The sequence below is a fragment of the Pyxicephalus adspersus genome, chromosome 1 (assembly GCF_032062135.1).
Source record: "Pyxicephalus adspersus chromosome 1, UCB_Pads_2.0, whole genome shotgun sequence".
NCBI lineage: Eukaryota > Metazoa > Chordata > Amphibia > Anura > Pyxicephalidae > Pyxicephalus > Pyxicephalus adspersus.
The window spans coordinates 115,517,405-115,536,899 of record NC_092858.1 but is presented as its reverse complement, the minus strand read 5'-3'; the positions used below and the strand labels follow the sequence as shown (position 1 = coordinate 115,536,899).

At 36.1% G+C, this 19,495-nt stretch overlaps 1 protein-coding gene across 3 annotated transcripts in view; it reads right to left on the bottom strand.

The window, feature by feature from the left end:
- Positions 1-262: 262 nt before the first annotated feature.
- Positions 263-19,495, bottom strand: part of SOX13 (SRY-box transcription factor 13) — a 62,702-nt gene continuing 43,469 nt past the window's right edge. For 2 of the 3 annotated variants that reach the window (XM_072424568.1, XM_072424546.1), the window contains exons 10-13: positions 14,039-14,135; positions 11,405-11,545; positions 4,307-4,523; positions 263-1,863 (exon numbers count right to left, since the gene is read on the bottom strand). In XM_072424568.1, coding sequence (XP_072280669.1) covers positions 1,632-1,863; positions 4,307-4,523; positions 11,405-11,545; positions 14,039-14,135 — 687 coding nt within the window. In that variant the 3' untranslated portion in view covers positions 263-1,631. The remainder of the gene's footprint in view (positions 1,864-4,306; positions 4,524-11,404; positions 11,546-14,038; positions 14,136-19,495) is intronic. The other variant, XM_072424557.1, reaches the window with a different exon arrangement.

Sequence of the window (19,495 nt, the reverse complement as noted above, 5' to 3'; positions counted from 1 at the left end):
TTTTTTTCCTAGATTTCATGATATAAAAAGATATTTCTGTCACCACTGTGAATATCCCTTAAAACGGCATTACAATTTAAGTTTTTGGAACTGATTTTGTTTGTTTACTTCTTAGCACATAAATAATTGGACACAAAAGAAATTCACAAATTCTTTATTTATATATATATATATATATATATATATATATATATATATATATATATATATATATATATATATATATATATATATATTAGAAATATGTAAAAATGTAAATACATTCATGCCTATGTCCTGATCAGAGGTTGACTTTAAAGCTTGCATAGACAAAAGAGAACAAATAAGTAGCATAAGCTAAAACAACAATTGTGAAGACTTAAAAAAAAACTGTATATAATTTGTCAATGTTGAAGATAAAACACAATTTATAATAATTAAAAACAGTTTTATAATATGTTGCATACGAATAGTAAATTTGTGTATGCAATTCCTCATCTTTCTATCTTGCCTTAGCAAACAAAAATTAAAAAAGCACTGTAATAATTTAAATAGCTTATTCACAGGAAGATCCAGCATATGGTCCAAAGGATCAGCTATTGATTTACCAACTCACCCATCTAAAGCCCTAGCTATCCCAAATGGCATATCAGAAGTTTATTTAGAAAATAGAGAAATGTATATATGTATATATTTTAAACACTGTTCATAAAGAAAAGCGTATGTAACATAAAAATGTATGGCTTTGTGCAGCCTGTAAGCTGGGAGAGTCCGGATCTCCCAAAGTTTACATCTATAAATATATATGTATGCACATGTATAGATATTTTAATTGCAGTCAGAAGTTTGTCCAAAATTACTTTTTAACATTATTGTGAAGGTTTCACAGCATATGTAATTACTGAATTTCACATTGGAATTCATAATTATGGTGAAGGGTGCTGCAAAACACAGGAGCATCACTTTGGCTGGACATTTCTCTAGTCAACTATAACCAGGGTCTAGAATGTAAATATTTTTGGAAGATTCCCACATAAAGTCTGCATAATTGGATCAGCATGGGGAAATGGGCATGCAACAATCCCTGGAATGAATTGCAAAAAAATAGTAATTTAAAGAAATATTTTGATATAAGTGTTGTACTGGGAAGTTACTTAATTGTAAGAAAAAAGCTGTTGACAACGAACATTGAGATTTTAGGAGCAGGAAAATAACAAACCGCAGAAGTTATTAGAGAACTGTGTGGGGACTGACGCTTGAAACCAAAGGCAGCTATGGAGTTTATGGTTGAATTGTCTGTCCCACTGATTGTTTTATTTATGTTTATTGAAATATAATTGTGTCTATCAACAATGTTCATGCATTTATGACTCTGTGTACAATATACTAATATAATATCCACTTGTTGTGTAATCATTCCCTCACAGCCAGGTTCTCAAAACAACTACAGGAGAATTTTAATAAATTATTTTAAAATGTAAGTGTTTTATTTTAAAACAGCTTTGTTACAAAGGAATATATGTATGTTACAAACATATTTTAAATTTAAAGACATAATGCCTTTGAGTCAGTTAGGCAACAAAGCATATCTCAATGTGTATGTACAATTTAAGTGGAAAAGGGAAAAATATATACATATTGGAAACCCTCACCTAATTTGTTAAAACCAAGAGTTCACTATTAGTCTTGTTAGAGTCTGAAGAATTACTTTGCATATGCAACATACTTCCTTCTAGGTCCTGAAGGCTCCTGGTGTTGATAATTACTGGCATAGTGTCATCTTTGGTCAAGTATATTTCAGAAGTGGGTACCTGGGACACAGTTTTTGTTAGAAGCTGTGAATGCAACCCCAATGGCGATGGGTTTGGCACTGAATTCTGTGATCTGGAAAAAAAAAAATTAGTTTGTTGAGAGGAATTCAAGCTAAAGAATTCCATTTAACTTTAGTATAGTTCTTGTTCCCTGACATCTCCATTGTATCACACATTATTAACTCCCCCCTTGCTAGCCATCCCGGACATTATCTATTCACATGAACCTTCTGTCTCCAGGAAAAGGACTATCTACTAACCCAGTTAGGGTTAGGGAGGGGTGGTATGGAGAATGTGATCCGAATGTGAATACAGCAAACCACTGTATGTATCACCAGAATTTATTAGGATGTGCCTGGGTATATGTTTACAGGTTAAAGGTTTGTAAAAAAAGCACAAGTGCTATGTTGACTGTTTTAGCTGTTGGATTCTTTGTGTGGTTCCTTTAACCCTTTAACTCCTAAGTGATTATGACCTTGGATTATGTCCAGAGCTGCTTGAAAATATATAAAAAGGCTTTTAAAAAGTATTAATAAAAAATTATTTGTATGGCCTAAGAGAACAGATTGTCAAAGGCAGTAAAAAGCTCACAACCAGCCAAGTTATATTTACATTTACTCTTATAAGCCCTGGCTGAAGGTACCTGTAAATCTTGTTGACCCAGGCTAGTTCTGTTTTAAGGGTATGGAACTGAACCATGTATTGTCTCACTTGAGAGATCTTTGGAAGAAGAAAAGAGGGACATCATATACAAAGGAGACATAATTTCTTTGAAGAAATCCAGAAATGCCTAAAAATTATTGTTCACCAGATTTAATCTTTCTTTCAGTGACTGACTTTGCTGGGATTTGAAGTATGGGGTTCTCTATGGTAAACTGCTATCTTACATGACTGTCACTGCACTTTTGATAATTTACCTGATACTGGCTTAGTGATTCCTAGAAACTGATTACTTGCACCAGTTTCTGTTCCCATTCCTAATCTGGATAACTGACTTTCTGTTTAAACCATGGAGCTTCCCATTTGCTTTGCCTGGTTATTGGCTTGCTGTTTATCCACTGTTTCTGAGTTACAAATCTCATCTTGTACTTTGTCACTGACTTTCTGCTGTTGGATTGTCCTACAGAGTGGCCTTAACTGCTGAGAGTTATTTATAACTTTATCCACTTTCTGCCTGCTGTTGGCTCAGGTTACTGGTTCCACACCATGTGTGCAGATTTTGGACACTTTCACTTGGCTTCCCGTGATGCATAAATGCGTGGTAATTCACATATTCAAATTGTGTTGCTGCCACTATTGCTGCCATTTGTTAGCAGAGGATCACCACACTGTTGTGGCCAAGAAACGTGCACCAAAGAACCACATTATTATCTTTACCTATTGCAGGTAAAGGAAACTTTAATATAGCATTTGAAACTGTGGCTGATGCTTTTAAATCAGGCCTATTACCCACTAAATTGCATCCCCAGTTACCAAAGTAGCCTTTTATTAAACTAAAATGAATCAGATTGGGATGCCACTTTTGTAGGACAAGCATATTGTAAAATAAAAAAAATCCACAGTCAGATTATTTAATTTAGGAGTTCATGTATTTTAATGCCCTCTTAAAGCCACATTAAAAGACCTTCTTTTCATTTTTTTTCTGCATTGGCATATGATCCTGCTGACTCATTATGCCATTTTTCTACAGTAATTTGCATATGATTGTGAAAATAGGAAGAAAGTAATACCAAAGTTTCCCTCACACAAACAAAGTTTGCTGTGAACAATAACAGTATCTTTGGAAAAACAAAATCAATGTCAACAAGTTCTCCCATCCCTATGCTGGAGAGAACTAGGACTAGACTTGCTGGAGTAGAAGGGTTGACCAACCCAGCCATGTCAAGACAGACCTGAAGCATCTGGGTAGCTTTGTAGGCATTTACTATTACTATATATTATTTATACTGAAAGATAGCTTGCTCTAGGTGGTACAAGAAACACAAAAGACATTGGAAAATATGCAGCAGCCTCCTAAAATGGAAGAAACATTACCTTTTATTCCCCCTTCCCCTTCTCTTTATGTTTAAATAGCTTCATTTTGTGTACTCATGTGAGCACATGGTATTGTTTATGGTAATGATAACTATCTTTGTTAATTCTTTGTCAACATAATTGATGCTTTGACTTTCATAACTGTTGAAGCTTTGACTGTAATATATTCTGGTGGTATTGAATTTGTTAATTCCTTTTAATCTAATAAATAAAAAGAACTGTTAAAAAAGGGGGGGGGGCTAGACATTAGGCATAATGACATGTTGCTTTGCCTTCCTTTGATGTACATACCAATAAGGACAGTTATCTCCTGACTGTTTTTTTTTTAATATTAACACTTCAGTGGAAACACTACAACTATAGTGGAGTAACTCCAAATGTTGGTAAATATTATTAGCAGTTTTCTAAGTTAATATGGAGAACAGAGAAATATACATTTTAAACTGTATGCATTGAAATATTGTAGATCTGTGCGCACTTACGTGAGTATGTATCCAGGTCTTGAATCCTGTTTTTTAGTCTTCATAAGGGCTTTATACTCTCCTACTCTTAGCTTTTTCCCCTCCACTATACATGTACGTTTGGGTCTTGGCTTGTATTTGTAGTCTGGATATCTCTCTAAGTGCTGTCTGCTAAGGCGGGCCTGTTCTTCATAGTATGGTTGCTTTGCAGAATTGGTCATAGATTTCCACTGAGAACCTGGTAAAAAAAAAAATTGTTACCGTTGCCGCTAATGAAATTTGCCGTTTTTCTTTTAATGTGACTGTTAACCAAGTCATTTAATATTTCCAATTACACAAAGGTTACTTTTTTACCCATTGTTGCATTAAAATTTGTTAGTTTTCTGTTATTGTAAATGTGCTGACATGTGATAGTTTTTAAAACATCATCAGGTTAAAATAAGACTAGCAACGAAAGGAGGCCTCACAAAAGACCAGCCACAAGTGGGTCTAGATCCATACTTTACCAAACTATGGAAAGCAGGAGGGAGGGCACAGGCACCAATATGTGGTAGCAGACAGAAAGATGTTCCATTATGCATGTTTTCACAAGGTAGCAAAAGGCAAGACTTCTCCTAGCTAAACTCATTATTCATCTCAGTCACAGCAGGCAGGGAGATGAAGACTGTGAAAGTGATACTGAAAGAAGTCAAAATGCAGAAGTAGTGTATGAAAAAAAAAAGTACACCCTTTTCACTTCTATAGGAATTACGTGGACATGATTAACTGATCATCAGCAATTGTGACCACCTAAAAGAAAAAGTTTTGACACTTTGCTGGTCTGGCACATTCAGGTGTGAGTTAAAACAATACCAAGGAGGAAATCAGCAGTTATCTTAGAAAGCACTTGTTGCCCCCCATTAATGTGGAAAGGGTTATAGAGCCATTTTGGCACAATCTGAAATCCAGTATTCTACAGTGAGAAAGATTATTTACAAGTGAAAAACATTCAAGATTGCTGCCAATCATCCCTGGAGGGGAGGTTCTAGCAAATTCAACCCAAGGTTAAAATATGCAATGCTTAGAGAAATTGTAAAAAAGAGCTTTATCTCAGACTCTACAGATATCAACATGTTAAATGTTTAAATGTTAAAGTTCATAACAGTACAATTGGAAGAAGATTGAACAAGTATTTGGACAGACGGGAGCAAAATGGAGATATGTACTCAGCACTGCGTTAGTTGAAAACCAAATACAGCATATCACACAAATGCCATATACCAACTGTCGGGTATGGTGGAGAAATTACAAATTGGGCTATGTTTTGAAGCCACAGGACCTGGGCACTAGCAGTCATTGAGTGAATCATGAACTGTTCTGTAAATTAAAGTATTCTAGAGTCAAATGTGAATGTCATGCAACAGGACAATGATCCCAAGTTCACCAGCAAATGTACAACAGAATGGCTGACAAAGAAAATAATCAAGGTGTTACAATGGCTCATTCAAAGACCAAACGAGTAGGCAGGCAGTTTATTCCAGAAGGAACAGATGATATCACTTTTGCAAAAAAACATACTTACCTGCATGTTTGCAATCTGAAATGCACACTGAGTGGCTTTTGTCCAGCTCAATGCAGGATGCCAGGTATCCCGGCATACTGCTGCCTGCTGGGATCTCTAAACCTGAAAGAGTATCATGCCTGGGGAGACAGGGCCTTTAGGGTGCACTATGGCTTGCTGAATGGTGGATAAGGTGCAGATCTAAGCACCAGACTGGTCTACTCCAGAGCTTCTAGAGGTGAAGATGTTGTGCTGCAGATTGCTACCAGGTTGCGGTCATTGGGCACACCAGGGAAGGTAGGCAGTCACCTGGGACACAGGAACAGCAATACAGAAAATGCACAAGGGAACGGGCAGAGGAAGAAGCAGACTGAACAACAAGGGGTACAACAGGAGCTGTGCTGTGAAAAACACAATCAGACGACAGCGTGAGAACACTTGCAGAGCTAGGGGGTTTGGCAGTAGTCTGGAGACACATTGTTCTGAGCCAGCTAAATACCAAGAGCTATTGAAAGGTTATCTCCTGATTGACTGACAGGAAAAGGTGATGCTGATTAAACTTGGAGACCTGCCCGCATGCACAGGAGAGAGACACTGAGGATGAGGTAAGTGTGACAAAGAGAACCAGGTGAAAATGTCAGTGCATGCAACAGAGCAAGTACGGGCGAGTATTTTTAAAAGATTGTGAATTGGCAGGTAAGTGTATTTTATTGATGAAATGACATCACCTGTCCCCCATTGATCTTCTGTCAAGTTAACATGATCCTCAACTCAATACTTTATAATAAATAAATCACATATAGATATTTATTTATTAAGATACAATAAATATAAGAAATTACTGCCTTTGAAGTACTAGAGTAGAAAATCATTTTAATTACTGTAGAGTAACACAAAGATGACACTGAAAGTATTGGGCTACTGAAGCATATCTAATTTTCAAATATTTGTCAAAAGAACGATCAGATAAACCAATTTTTTCAGTCATCTAAGAAATTTAATTCTTTCAATAATAAATGTATAAAAAAAGTATGACCTACTAAGGATAATCATAATTATTCTATAACAATATATATTTTGTAAAAGAGGATATGGAAAGCTTGGGAAAATCTGGCTTAGATATAAATAGGATTAAAAAACACAGGGGTAGCCTTTTGAATATTTGATTGGTGTATGACTTTGCATCTATGTTTCTCAAATATTGTATTTTATTTTCTTGGGTTTTTAGTACTTTTTTCCATATACATTTAAATGCCTACTTTTAAATCCTTTTCTTTCCTTTTCTCTCACTTTTTACATTACAATGTCAGATCATTATTATTATTATTGTTATATCTCTATTTCTTTAAATGCATCACACCATTTCAAACATATTTCCTTATATAACAATCATATATATTCCTTGTATAACAATTCTCACCCACCTGAAGAAGTTTTTGCAAAACACATATTAGAAAAGAACCAAGAATTTAAAGTCAAATATCCCTTTACTTCATATAACGTTTACAAGGCTTTTACTTTTTGGATTCCTATGGAACGTTGCATCAGTGACAAAAAACACCAGTCATCAGCAAATTAGCCACTGTTAACTTGCCAAAGTAGGAAACAGGCCTCGGCTATATTGATTTAAAGTACCCTATACAAGATTTAAGGCTTTGTTACTTTATAATTACGAAGAAGTATTTAGAATTAAAATTACAGTAAGTGAGGAGAATTAAAGTCTGTCTCACAAATGCGTATAACCTTTATCGATATAATTTTCCCCCACTAGATCTGGCCAAATAAATATAAACATTACAATACATATTTAAAATGCCAGCAAACTTTATTAACTAAACATTCTAATAAAGAAAACATAGAAATAGAAAAACATAAAAACATTCCACCAGTCAGCCTAAGGACTGTAATGGAAATATGATGATGGTGGTATTATATCACAGTTACTATAAATAGGACAATAACGTGCCTACCCTTATAATTGAATAGATCAAAAAACCACAAAGAGATTTAAGCAGGGTTTTTGGCACAAACGGTGTATTAAACATATATTAACAATGTTTATAATAGGATTTGTCAATTATAAAAGGCCACTGTACACAATTAGAGGTCGGGTATAATAATTGAAGTCATATGATTACTTAATACAATACACAGTAATCAAAAGTTGGTTTGAACCACCTTATTATCCTTGGGGTTCAACCACAGACAAAGGAATTTTTTCCACTAGACATATTTATTAAGTATTAAGTAATCATATGACTTCAATTATTATACCCGACCACTAATTGTGTACAGTGGCCTTTTATAATTGACAAATCCTAATATAAACATTGTTAATATATGTTTAATACACCGTTTGTGCCAAAAACCCTGCTTAAATCTCTGTCTTTGTAGTATTTTGAGCCTAAGGACTGTATTTAAGTCCAATTTTTCAGGCAAGACAGATACTGGATGTAGGTTTCAATTCATTGATTATTAGTCTCAACTCATTTTGTGGGTCCTTGCAAGCTTCAACAGGAGTTATTGAGACCTATAAACATATTACAATCATTAATATCCTCATCATGTAAGATATTTTAATGCTCTTTTAAAATCGTTACATAAATTGTGCATGACATACGACTTACAGTTAGGTCAATAAATATTTGGACAGAGACAACTTTTTTCTAATTATGGTTCTGTACATTACTACAATTATTTTAAATGAAACAACCCAGATTTTCAACTTTCAGTTTTAATTCAGTGGGTTGAACAAAAAGATTGCATAAAAATGTGAGGAACTAAAGCCATTTTTTTTTTCCACTTCACTTCAGGGGCTCAAAAGTAATTGGACAATTGACACAAAGGCTATTTCATGGGCTGGTTTGGGCAATTACTTTATTATGTCATTATCAATTAAGCAGTTAATTTGAGGGGGGGTGCTTGTATGGGAAAGATTTTGCTGTGAACAGACAACATGCGGTTAAAGGAGCTCTCCATGCAGGTGAAACAAGCCATCCTTAAGCTGCAAACAGAAAAAACCCATCCGAGAAATTGCTACAATATTAGGAGTGGCAAAATCTACAGTTTGTTACATCATGAGAAAGAAACAAAGCACTGGTGAACTCGGCAACACCAAAAGTCCTGGAACATCCACGGAAGACAACAGTGGTGGATGATAGCAGAATAATTTCATTTCTAATACTTGGTTGAAAACCAATTGCTGGCAATGACAGCCTGTAGTCTTGAACTCATGGACATCACCAGACACTGGGTTTCCTCCTTTTTAATGCTCTGCCATTCCTTCACTAAAGCAGCTTTTAGTTGCTGTTTCTTTGTGGGCCTTTCTGTATAAAGGTTAGTCTTTACAAGTGAAATCCATGCTCAATTGGGTTCAGATCAGGTGACTTACTTGGCCATTCAATATTCCACTTCTTTGCTTTAATAAACTCCTGGGTTGCTTTGGCTGTATGTTTTGGGTCATTGTCCATCTGTATAATGAAATGCCTCCCAATCAATGTGACTGCATTTAGCTGGATTTGAGCAGACCGTATGTCTCTGAACCCCCTTTAGAATTCATTCGGCTGCTTCTGTCCTGTGTCACATCATCAATAAACACTAGTGTCCCAGTGCCACTGGCAGCCATGCACGCCCAAGCCATCACACTGCCCCAGCCATGTTTTACAGATGATGTGGTATGCTTTGGATCATGAGCTGTTCCACGCCTTCTTTTTAAAACGTTTACAAGAGATGAGATCTTTTCCTATAAATTGGAAGTTTTCTAAAGGGTTTTTGAGGACTCTTGCAGGATTTGTACAGAAACAAGACTGAGGTGAGGACAGTGTGTCTCAAAGCAGGTACAATACCAAGTGAAGAAATGCATAACACAAGTCTGCAAAATTTAAAGACTTGAAAATTGTCTTCAATATCTCAACTGTTCCTTATGTTTCTTGGAGTGCTGAAATCACCCATCTATCCAATAACATCCCACAAAACACAAGGAAAAAAATCTAGAAAAAAATGTTTTGATCACTGCAAAGATGTATTCAGTCTTCACTTACATAACCTATACTTTACAATTTTATGATTAATCTCTGTTGTAAAATATTTTCATGACAAACACATGCACTCAATTGCATTTTTGCTGTTCTTAAAAACTTTTCCCGGGGCTTTGTTGCAGCCTCCAGCAATAGTCAGCAAATATGCTAACGTTTTACCACCCGTGGTACCTCCTTTTGTTTTTTGTTTTTTTATATCCAGATGGAACCGCTCAACCTGCTCTTCGCTCACCACACCAAAGTTCTGCAAGAAGTGATCCACATGAGAGTGGAGGAAATGCAGCTTAAGGCTTTTTGAACAACCCAGTTCTTCTAAATTTGCAAACATATTTTCAAAGATGGGCTCCCAGTTTGGGTTCGTATGGTTACCAAGGAATTTGTTGACCGCTTTCTTGAACCAAAGCCAAGTTGCTTTTTCCTTTTTTTTTGGCCCAAACTGTTTGCTGTGATTGCGAGGCTCCCTCCAGACCACAGGCACCCCAAAATGAAAATATTTTTCTTGGACCTTGGGACCACTGTCAAAGCTCTTCCATGCAAATACAGCAAAATTAGATAATTTCTTAGGAATAATAACTAATAATTGGCCAGATTAATTATGGCAATTTGCAGGAAAGCCTTACATGATGGAAAAATTTAGAGCCGCTAAAAACAAAAAATCAGTGAAAACTTTTGAAAAAAAATCATCGCAGTCCTGTGTGATCAACACCAAATCCATTGAATTAGAAGAGAGGAAAATACATAGATGGAAAGTGCAGGGCTTAATCACAAAGGCTGAAAGCCAACGACATGTAAAAATTAGTGTGAGGTAAGAGTCATCATTCTTTATGTGTAACATAGCCACTCAGAGCACAGTCAAGGGCAAGTAAATGGTTAGTAACCAGGTGTAAATGGGCAGATACCTACAATTAAGAACCATGTGACCAGGCAGTGAGGACTCACAAAGGCTTGGACAAATTACTACTGTGTTAAACACAGAGCCCTAATGTGTATTCCAATGTGGCATAGCCAAAACGGATAGAATGAGATAGGGATAAGAAAAGAAATAAAGTACCAAAATAAAGATGCAGTAGAGCTGTTTTAATGTGTCCTGGAAAAGCCCCATCCTCTTCCCGTGCAATAGCAGATTTAATAAGAACCTCACAAAATGAGGCCAGGAAAGGGTCTTTAAGACAAAGCAGAAGGCCTACAAATGGCAATAACAGTTTATGCATACAGACAATACAACATTTGGGTAATTTAATCAGTAATACGGCCTAGATCATAGCTGGAATAAGATGCCCTACTTTCTCAGGAAGCTAAGTTATTCAATGGATATGGGTAGTAAAGCCTAACCCTAACAAGACCTGTAGAAAGCAGTATGCAACATATAAAATAATAGAATTTTGTTTCCTCCAACAAACTCTGTAAAAAAAAATTATTTCAGTTGCCCATTGGCTACATATATTCAGATACAAGTAAAAAAAAACTTCTATACTACAGCATCTAAGAAAGCTGAAATATTACTTTTGGCTAGACATCTCTTTACCACAAACATGTTCTCACCTAGGATTTTGCTAATGCTAGAATTGTGCATATCAGGGAATGCTTGTAGGATCTTTCTCCGTTCATCTTTGGCCCATACCATAAAAGCATTCATTGGGCGTTTAATGTGATTGACAAATCCCTTATATAAATGATGAGATCCTGAAATAAAGTACAAAACAAAGGAAGAGGAAAAGTAAGCCATGAGATATTTGCTTTATTTGGGTAGCATAAATACAAGCATACAAACCCACTCTTACGATTTATTATAATAATTCATTAAAAAAAAAATCAATTGATAAGAGGTATAGGAAGCTAAAATTATTGACAAGTCCTGTTTGGACCTATGCTAGTACTGTAAGATGAAAAGCTAGGGAAATCCCCAATCTGAAATCCACCATCAAAATAAAAGCATACCTATTGTATGTGGAAATGCTTAGTCTGAAAATGAAAGTGTAATGTTATATTGTAAGCAATGACAGTAATAACCCAACATTAGTGACCTAATGGAGAGAAAACCTGCAAATGGTGTGTGGAAACATCACATTTATCATGAACCTAAATGCATGAACAAATTACCACACATAATGGCCACCATTTTTCAAACCAAAAATTATTCCCTAATAACTGTTCACCCAGGAAGAATATCACATACAGATACAAACCTTAAATTGGATGTGGTTTTTAAAAAAATAAGATTCACTGTGTTAAAATGTGTTATTTTTATATATATATATATATATATATATATATATATATATAAAAATATGTGTTTTTTGGCTTGAATTCCTCCTGAAAAATAACAACGTTCTGATATATAGCTGTACCTATGCAATCCTGTTCCTAATGTCTCATTGCTGGAATATCCACAGCATGAATCTAAGGCACTGCAGATTGTCTCAAGAAATTTGGAGATATAGTTATATATCTACTAGTGACAATTGAAAATTGATGAAAGAAATGTATTTTTGCAAATAGCTTTTGAAAATAAGTGCCTATGCAAAATTTTGCAAACTTTCTTGTCTACTGTTTAAGGGGAGGGGTAAAGGGACATGGCTCAAGTGAAATGTTTCCTGTAAACAATGTACCTCCTGTATAGTTATTAAACAGCATTTTTAAAGCAACCTGTTGAAATTTTAAACTAATTGCAACACCTCTGAACATAGTATGGGTACTAAAATTGGGGGAGAGGCAAGAGGCATAATTTCCAAGTGAAAAATATGTACATTTTCAGTAAATAAAAAACCCATGAGATTATACCTTTTATCAGCATCACAATTCTACACAGTTAAAGTTGTTTTACCAGTGACATGGCACTGTCCCTTTAAATGTGTAAAGTTTAATTCACAACTTCTTCATAAAAACAATTGTAGCTAAATTACACCGTAATGTGTAAAAGTAGAGAGATTTGGAGGTTGTTTCTATAGCTGTACATGGTGTTTAATAACTGGGAACCCCACACAGGTTTTGTTTTTTTTATTTAACAAAAATCACATATAGCTTTAAAACAAAAATAGATTTGTGTATTTAATAAAGCTACATCTAAAGTCTGGTACAAATAGATCCCTGACAATTGTAAATTCAATTTAGAGGAACAAAATGGTTTATTTTGAATTTTGGACATTGGTTCTTACAGATCACCCTTACTGGTGAAGTTGGTTTCCTGACTATAACTAAACTTTTAGTTCTGTAAAAACTACATTTTTATTACATTTTTTCACTTGGTACATATTGCAGTAGGTTCCCTAAAGATTTGTTTTTTATTGGCAATACCATGTTCAAGGACTTTGAAGAAATTATTTGGAAAATGTTTTTTGGAGATAATAACATGTTTAGGGGCTTTGGAATTAATTCCCAAGCTGTCAATATAAATTCACTTCATAGTGAATTTATAGTTTGCCTAGCTTTTAGAGAAATTTTTCTTTAAAATATACAATTTTTCCCTTTTACAAAAAACACATGATTATACTTTCTCATTACTGTGATGCTCACTGTATTTCTGGAGGCTCTGAAAAACAGAAGCAAAGCCCCACATCTAACAATATGACTGCCTCCATACGGAATCAGTGTAAGATATGATCAGTCATTAATGGAATGAGCTTCACGGAAACCACAAATAATTCTGATTAGTCCTTTAAACTCTGTCTGGCATTTTGTTTGAGTGTAGCGTCCAAAGTTGAGTGACTTTCAGTTATAAGATCAGTAAAAATAAAAATAAAAAAAAATCTGCCCACTATACATTATATGCATTGTTGCAAACAGAATATAGACTTAAAGCCAAATACAGCACAATAAAAATGCAAAAGATGGGACTATGTACTGACAATTACATTGCAAATTCAGTAATAACATTTTAAAACATCAGTACAAAGGAAAGAAGAAAGCTCAAATAAAGACAGGGTTGCCCTAAAGAAGCCATCCGCTGTACTTACTGCCAGATCTTATGGCTCATTGCAACACAACCTTTCACATTTTCTAGCATCAGCACTGGTCTGAAACTATATAAAGCCCACCATGTGTCATGGAATGCAGGTAGTTATTGCTATGCATGAATGACAAGGCATCTTCATTCAGGTCCACTAGACCTGCAAATGCCACCCCACCAAGCCCTCCAAGCTATTTTCTTTTTCACAAACACTCCAAAAAAGGAATTACCATCAATGTCCACACTGCAGTGAAGCATTTCATCTTCACTTTGTTGCAAATATTGCTCATCTTCCACCTCTTTTTCAGGATTAGAACCCAGCACTTCCTGCAGCACACAAAACAATGGTGTAAATAAAGAGTTAAGCATCTTTTTTTTTTAAATTAGATTTAGTTAAAGCGAGTAATAAACTTTTTAATGTACTTTCCTCTATCGAAAGACATGAGGTGTATTAGAGATCATTCAAACCAAACAACACCACTCAGCGCATTTGCTCAACAAAACTGAACCATGTAAGACTGGGTTGTATTAAATAGGTAATGGCCATCACCAGGATCATGTCTTCTTAATCAACATATCTACTACCATTAAGGCAAAAAAAAAAAAAAAAACTACATATACAAATTTATGTCTGTTTGATTAGCATTAAACAATCTCCTTTGATAGAAATATTCCCAACTCTAATTCACATTTCAGCTGCCATGATCAGTGTCACATTGGCCCTTTCTCAGAACCTTCCTTCCCAGAGCCTCAACCAGCCTTTCTGCCTGAGCCAGCTGGCTTAAAGCTCCAACTCCACCACTGTCTCAAAGACACACTACCTTTTATTATAACTAGCCAGGTGCTTAGTAGCTACCCCAAGTTTCTGGTCTGGAGAAGGAATGGAGGGTCTGGTACAGCCATTCTTTCCAAATCATTTTGGGTGTGGGGTAGTCACAGTAGCCAAAGATGAGTGCCATCTGAGTGTGCTCCACATCATCCGAGTGTGATGCTGGTAAGGTGAACAGTTTAGGCACCTCTATGACTCACAGTTCGCTTGCGGAATACTATGGGTCCCCATAGGGAAAAACACAGGAATCACCAGATCCCATACGCAGACTTCGGCTTCCAATCCACTCACACAGCCACGTGCAAGGTGGTGGATGACACTGAGCTGGAACACGAGCATCACCCATCACCAGTACCACCAGGTCGTCTCTATCACTGCCCAGCGCTCAAGCCAGTGCTGCTTGCAGGGACACCACTCTATTGGAGCAATTTAAACAGTTGCTACAACAAGTGCTCACACAGGCTGTCCCATAGCCTCACCAAAGAAATCCAAGATCTGGGCTCCAGAAATAATGATCTAGAGCATAAAATGGATGACACCATCACAGTTCTTGACTCCCATGAACAGGATCTGTCCAATCTTCAGTCAGAGCTGCAAACAGCCGACTGGTTTGGAAGACAAGGAGAATCGACATAGTAGGGGCAATTTTCAAATTAGAGGGCTGCCAGAATCTATATTAGATTTATCTGGTTCTGTCACCATGCTGCTGCAGGAATTACTCCCAAAGGTACCCATCGAAAGGCTAGAATTTGACAGCATACACCGGGCAGTCGGTCCACAAAAAACAGATGGACCACCATAGGAACATAATAGTCTGACCCACCTTCTTCAAAACGAAAGAATTGGTTTTACAGGCAACCTTGAATAAGAGGGATCTCACATTTTAATCCCACCCACATGTAAGATTTGGGTGATCATACCCACTTGTTCAGTATTTGTTAGATAATTGACCCTTAGATAGCCCTAAAGTTCAACTCCTAGAGTTTTGATCGGGAGGAAATTTCTGCCTTCTGCGGTTCTTATACTGTGACTTGTTATGCTATTCCTTTTGAACTGGCCAGGAAAAGGGATCTTCATGTGACCTAATAACCACCAAGGTTTACAAGGAAGGTTCCCTGACTTCCTGGATCCTGCAGGAAACTAAAGCTGCTAATTTCCTAGACAATTGGAAAATGTTGACAAAAAGAACATGTTGTCAACATTTTCCAAGAATTGGAATGTAAAATACCTGTTTGAAAGCATTTATTAATGTAATGAAATAATTGTCAACTAGATACTGTTAATTCTTATATGTTGTCAGGTCTCAATAATTTCCTGATGAAGCGGGTTTAAACCTGCGAAACGCGTAGAAAAGTCAAAGACTCCATCCGCCTTTAATGAGACCTTGCCATGATGTGAAAATATATTTGTTTTTATATATTGTGTAGTAGTTATTGTTAACCTTTTACCTGTGTTTTAAACTTTCAAAATAAAAAAGTTATATTTTCATTTATTTTAAATTCTGTGCCTAAAAAGTCCCGTAATTAGTTTGTGATACTTGTAAGTCTAAGATATCTTGTTGGTATGTGCACATATTTGAGAAATCTTTACAACCTGACCTCTACTCTAAAATACATTTGTGATATAGTACTTGGGGTGGAAAACACCCACTTGTAAGACCAGGTTGTATAGCGTGTATACAATTTTGAATCTTGCCTTTGCTTCATATTTCAAATATTAAAATCTACTACAGATACCCTTACTGGAATCTATAGTAAAAACAAATTATAAATATAAATAATGTGATTGATGCACATAAGAATTTTTATGCTTAGGGGTTAATGACTGTCTCTGTCATATGTAAGCTTTTTGGCTTTATGTATTCCTTGTATATGTAGCACACTTTTTGTGTGCACTTTTTTCTTGTAGTTAGTACACCGTTGTCTGAGGATTTTGCAGATGCTGTTGTTTGTTGCTTGTGTACCTCTAACTATGGATCTAAGAGGGACAGCATGGGAAAATTTTGCTGCCAATATCAAATCAAATTGTTCTTCACATATGAAAAAAAGAATATGAAACCAATGCCATTACTTACAAAGTAAAAGGATTATATAAAAAGAAATCCATTGAATACGGGCATATATACTTTCTGGAAAAATATATTGTTGAAAACTGTAATCCCATGGGTCTGAGGGTACAGATTTTTCCCAGTGTAAAAAATAATACACCAAATGAAGGTGAATGGGAGAACACTTTGAGACAATGTTCTATCCAACTTATGGAAAATTTGATAAAATATCATAGTGAAGAACTGATTAAAGCTGAGCTAGAACTAGATAAGTTTTATTCCAATTATACTGAAATTCTATCTTCTGAAACATTTGAAACAAGGAAAATGGAAATTAAAACTTTTTTGGATAAGTTTAATTCTGAACTTTTCTCAAATAAAGAAAAAAAGTTTTTTAAGGACCAGCAAGCTTGTCTTACTGGTAGGGCATATAAATGCCAAAATCAGTCTGAACACTACTGTAGACTAACACGCAGAATAGAGGAACAATCAGATAATATTGACGAAAGTGAATCAGAAAATTCTTCTCAAGCCTCTTCCAATATTAAATTTCCATATAACGTTACTTCCACAAAAGAACAGGGTGTAAAAGGACAAAAGGTTGACTCTTCAGGCCAAGAAAAACAAAAACATAAACAACGCACAAGGAGCAAAAGGAGAATAGTAGGCAGATAAGAGATTCAGACTCTGATACACAATTTTCACATACATCTGACACACAGGCAGTTGCACAACACTCACTGGCTCTCCCCACAACACAATCACCTAGTGCAGAAACTAGGCCAAAAGGATCTGCCCTTCATTCTATTCCTTTTTTAGGCACACAGCCACCTCAGACTACCTCACCTGACACACTAAATGTCATACATTTTTTCAAATATCCTTTGTTTAAAATCAAGACTAAGGTCCTACAATTAGGCCTCAGCTTTTGTCCTACACACATATTTGACAAATTTGAATTTGTTAAAGATATTCAATTATTTGAACTGAAATCATTTTATTGGGTACTTTTTGATAAAAAAAAAACACAAGATGAAGAAGGAGCTCCAAAGGAGTGGGCTGATCTCGAGTCTATCGACTTTAAAATATTAAAAGACCTAACAATATTATATGAGGAAAATATAAATTGCGATGATCCTTAGTTAATTGCAGAAAGATGAAACCCTGAAGATACTGATCCTAAATGTAAAATGGCCCCAAAATCAACCAGATTTCCAGACCTACGACAAAATCCAAATATACAATATGAAGACTATAGCAAATATAAGTTTAAGGCTGTAGATAGATTAGTGGACCTAATCTACAATCTGAGCACATCAAGAATGACCGAACCTTCCTCTACTATCTCTCCCCCTCCCCTTTAGTTAGTAAGTCCCACTACTTGTCAACCCCTATCACTAACCTGGTTATAAATATTAGTATAATCATTAGGACCAAATTTGAACAATCCAAACTTAACCAAGACAATGTATTCCTTTGGCCGGTCCTATGGCCCCTCAAGTACACCCCTGGGGCTACTGGATCTAACATCTGCAACAGCTCTCCCAACCAAAAAACACTGTATTGCCTTAGGATACCACTCCAGTCCTTTAAAGTAACAAACTGCAACTATCACTTTTTTGTCCTGCATTTTTAATAAATGAAACAATCTTACCAGTTCTAGATGAATTCCTTCTGAATAGCAGAGCAGAGTCACTCATATGTGGAGGAAGTTTTCCACATGAAACACTTTGGAGACCCTTGCTATAACAAGTATAGAATATTTTGCTTTCTCAGGCTTCAGTTGTACTTGCAGGAAGCAAAACATTAGGGAAAATGTCTCTTTCCTCATATGTAGGTTTTCCCATAACCATTCCTCTATCTTTTAAGTTCTATTTCTTTACTCTTGGTGCAGAAGACAACCTACTGCTGCCAAAACAAGTTGTTGCAATGCAGATGCAATGTATGGAGTGCAGTCAGGCTCTTTAAACTGCACACCATTTATTACCTTTTCAGGGCTGTTGTGACATTCCCTTACAGGGAGGCTTGCACCCACTGATACTCAGCAGTGCTACCTGCAGTGTCCAAAGCCTGTATCTGTTGGACCCAGGCTTGGCCATGGCAGACACCATGGCCCCAGTGCTAGCCAACTTGGTCACTAATAGTCATTTTGTCTTCTGTAGGGCATTGCCGGCTTGCTGGTGTACATTCTGCAACAAGAAATTTAATGCTTCCTCTATTGCGACCAGTCCTTAGCAGCCACCAGAGGACAAAGACACTTTTACATTCACTATAATTTTCATCTATCAGTGTCATCACAGTCTAACAGAAAATAACATACATTTCAGCCTCCTGGCTCTCGCTCTAACACTCTCTTTAGAGGCAATGGACCCATGGACCTACAAATTAAAAAGGACTCCTAGGTTCTCCCAGTACCTTCTATCTTAAAAGCCTGAGCCTCCCTTTCTGTGCCACCTGGCCTCAGGCACCAAATCTACCACTGTCTCAACAGTCTCCCTTTTATTATTAATATAACTAGCAATGTGCTTCCCAGCCACCATCGATTTCCAGCCTGGAATAAGGATAGAGGGTCTGGCCCACCCATAATGTACTGGAGGAATGAAGAGCCTGTCTAAATGCTTTCAATTCTTGTAGATAGAATAATACAATTTATTCAGAAGGTGAAATATCAGGAGGGGGCACTATGAGAACCATTTCTAGTCATCTTACCCTAAAAGATGGGCACATTGTGATAATACAGTGGCAAAAAAGCCTTTGCTGTAAGGTAACCAGCTATGAACATACCTGGTAATGGAATAAATACTTTCATAG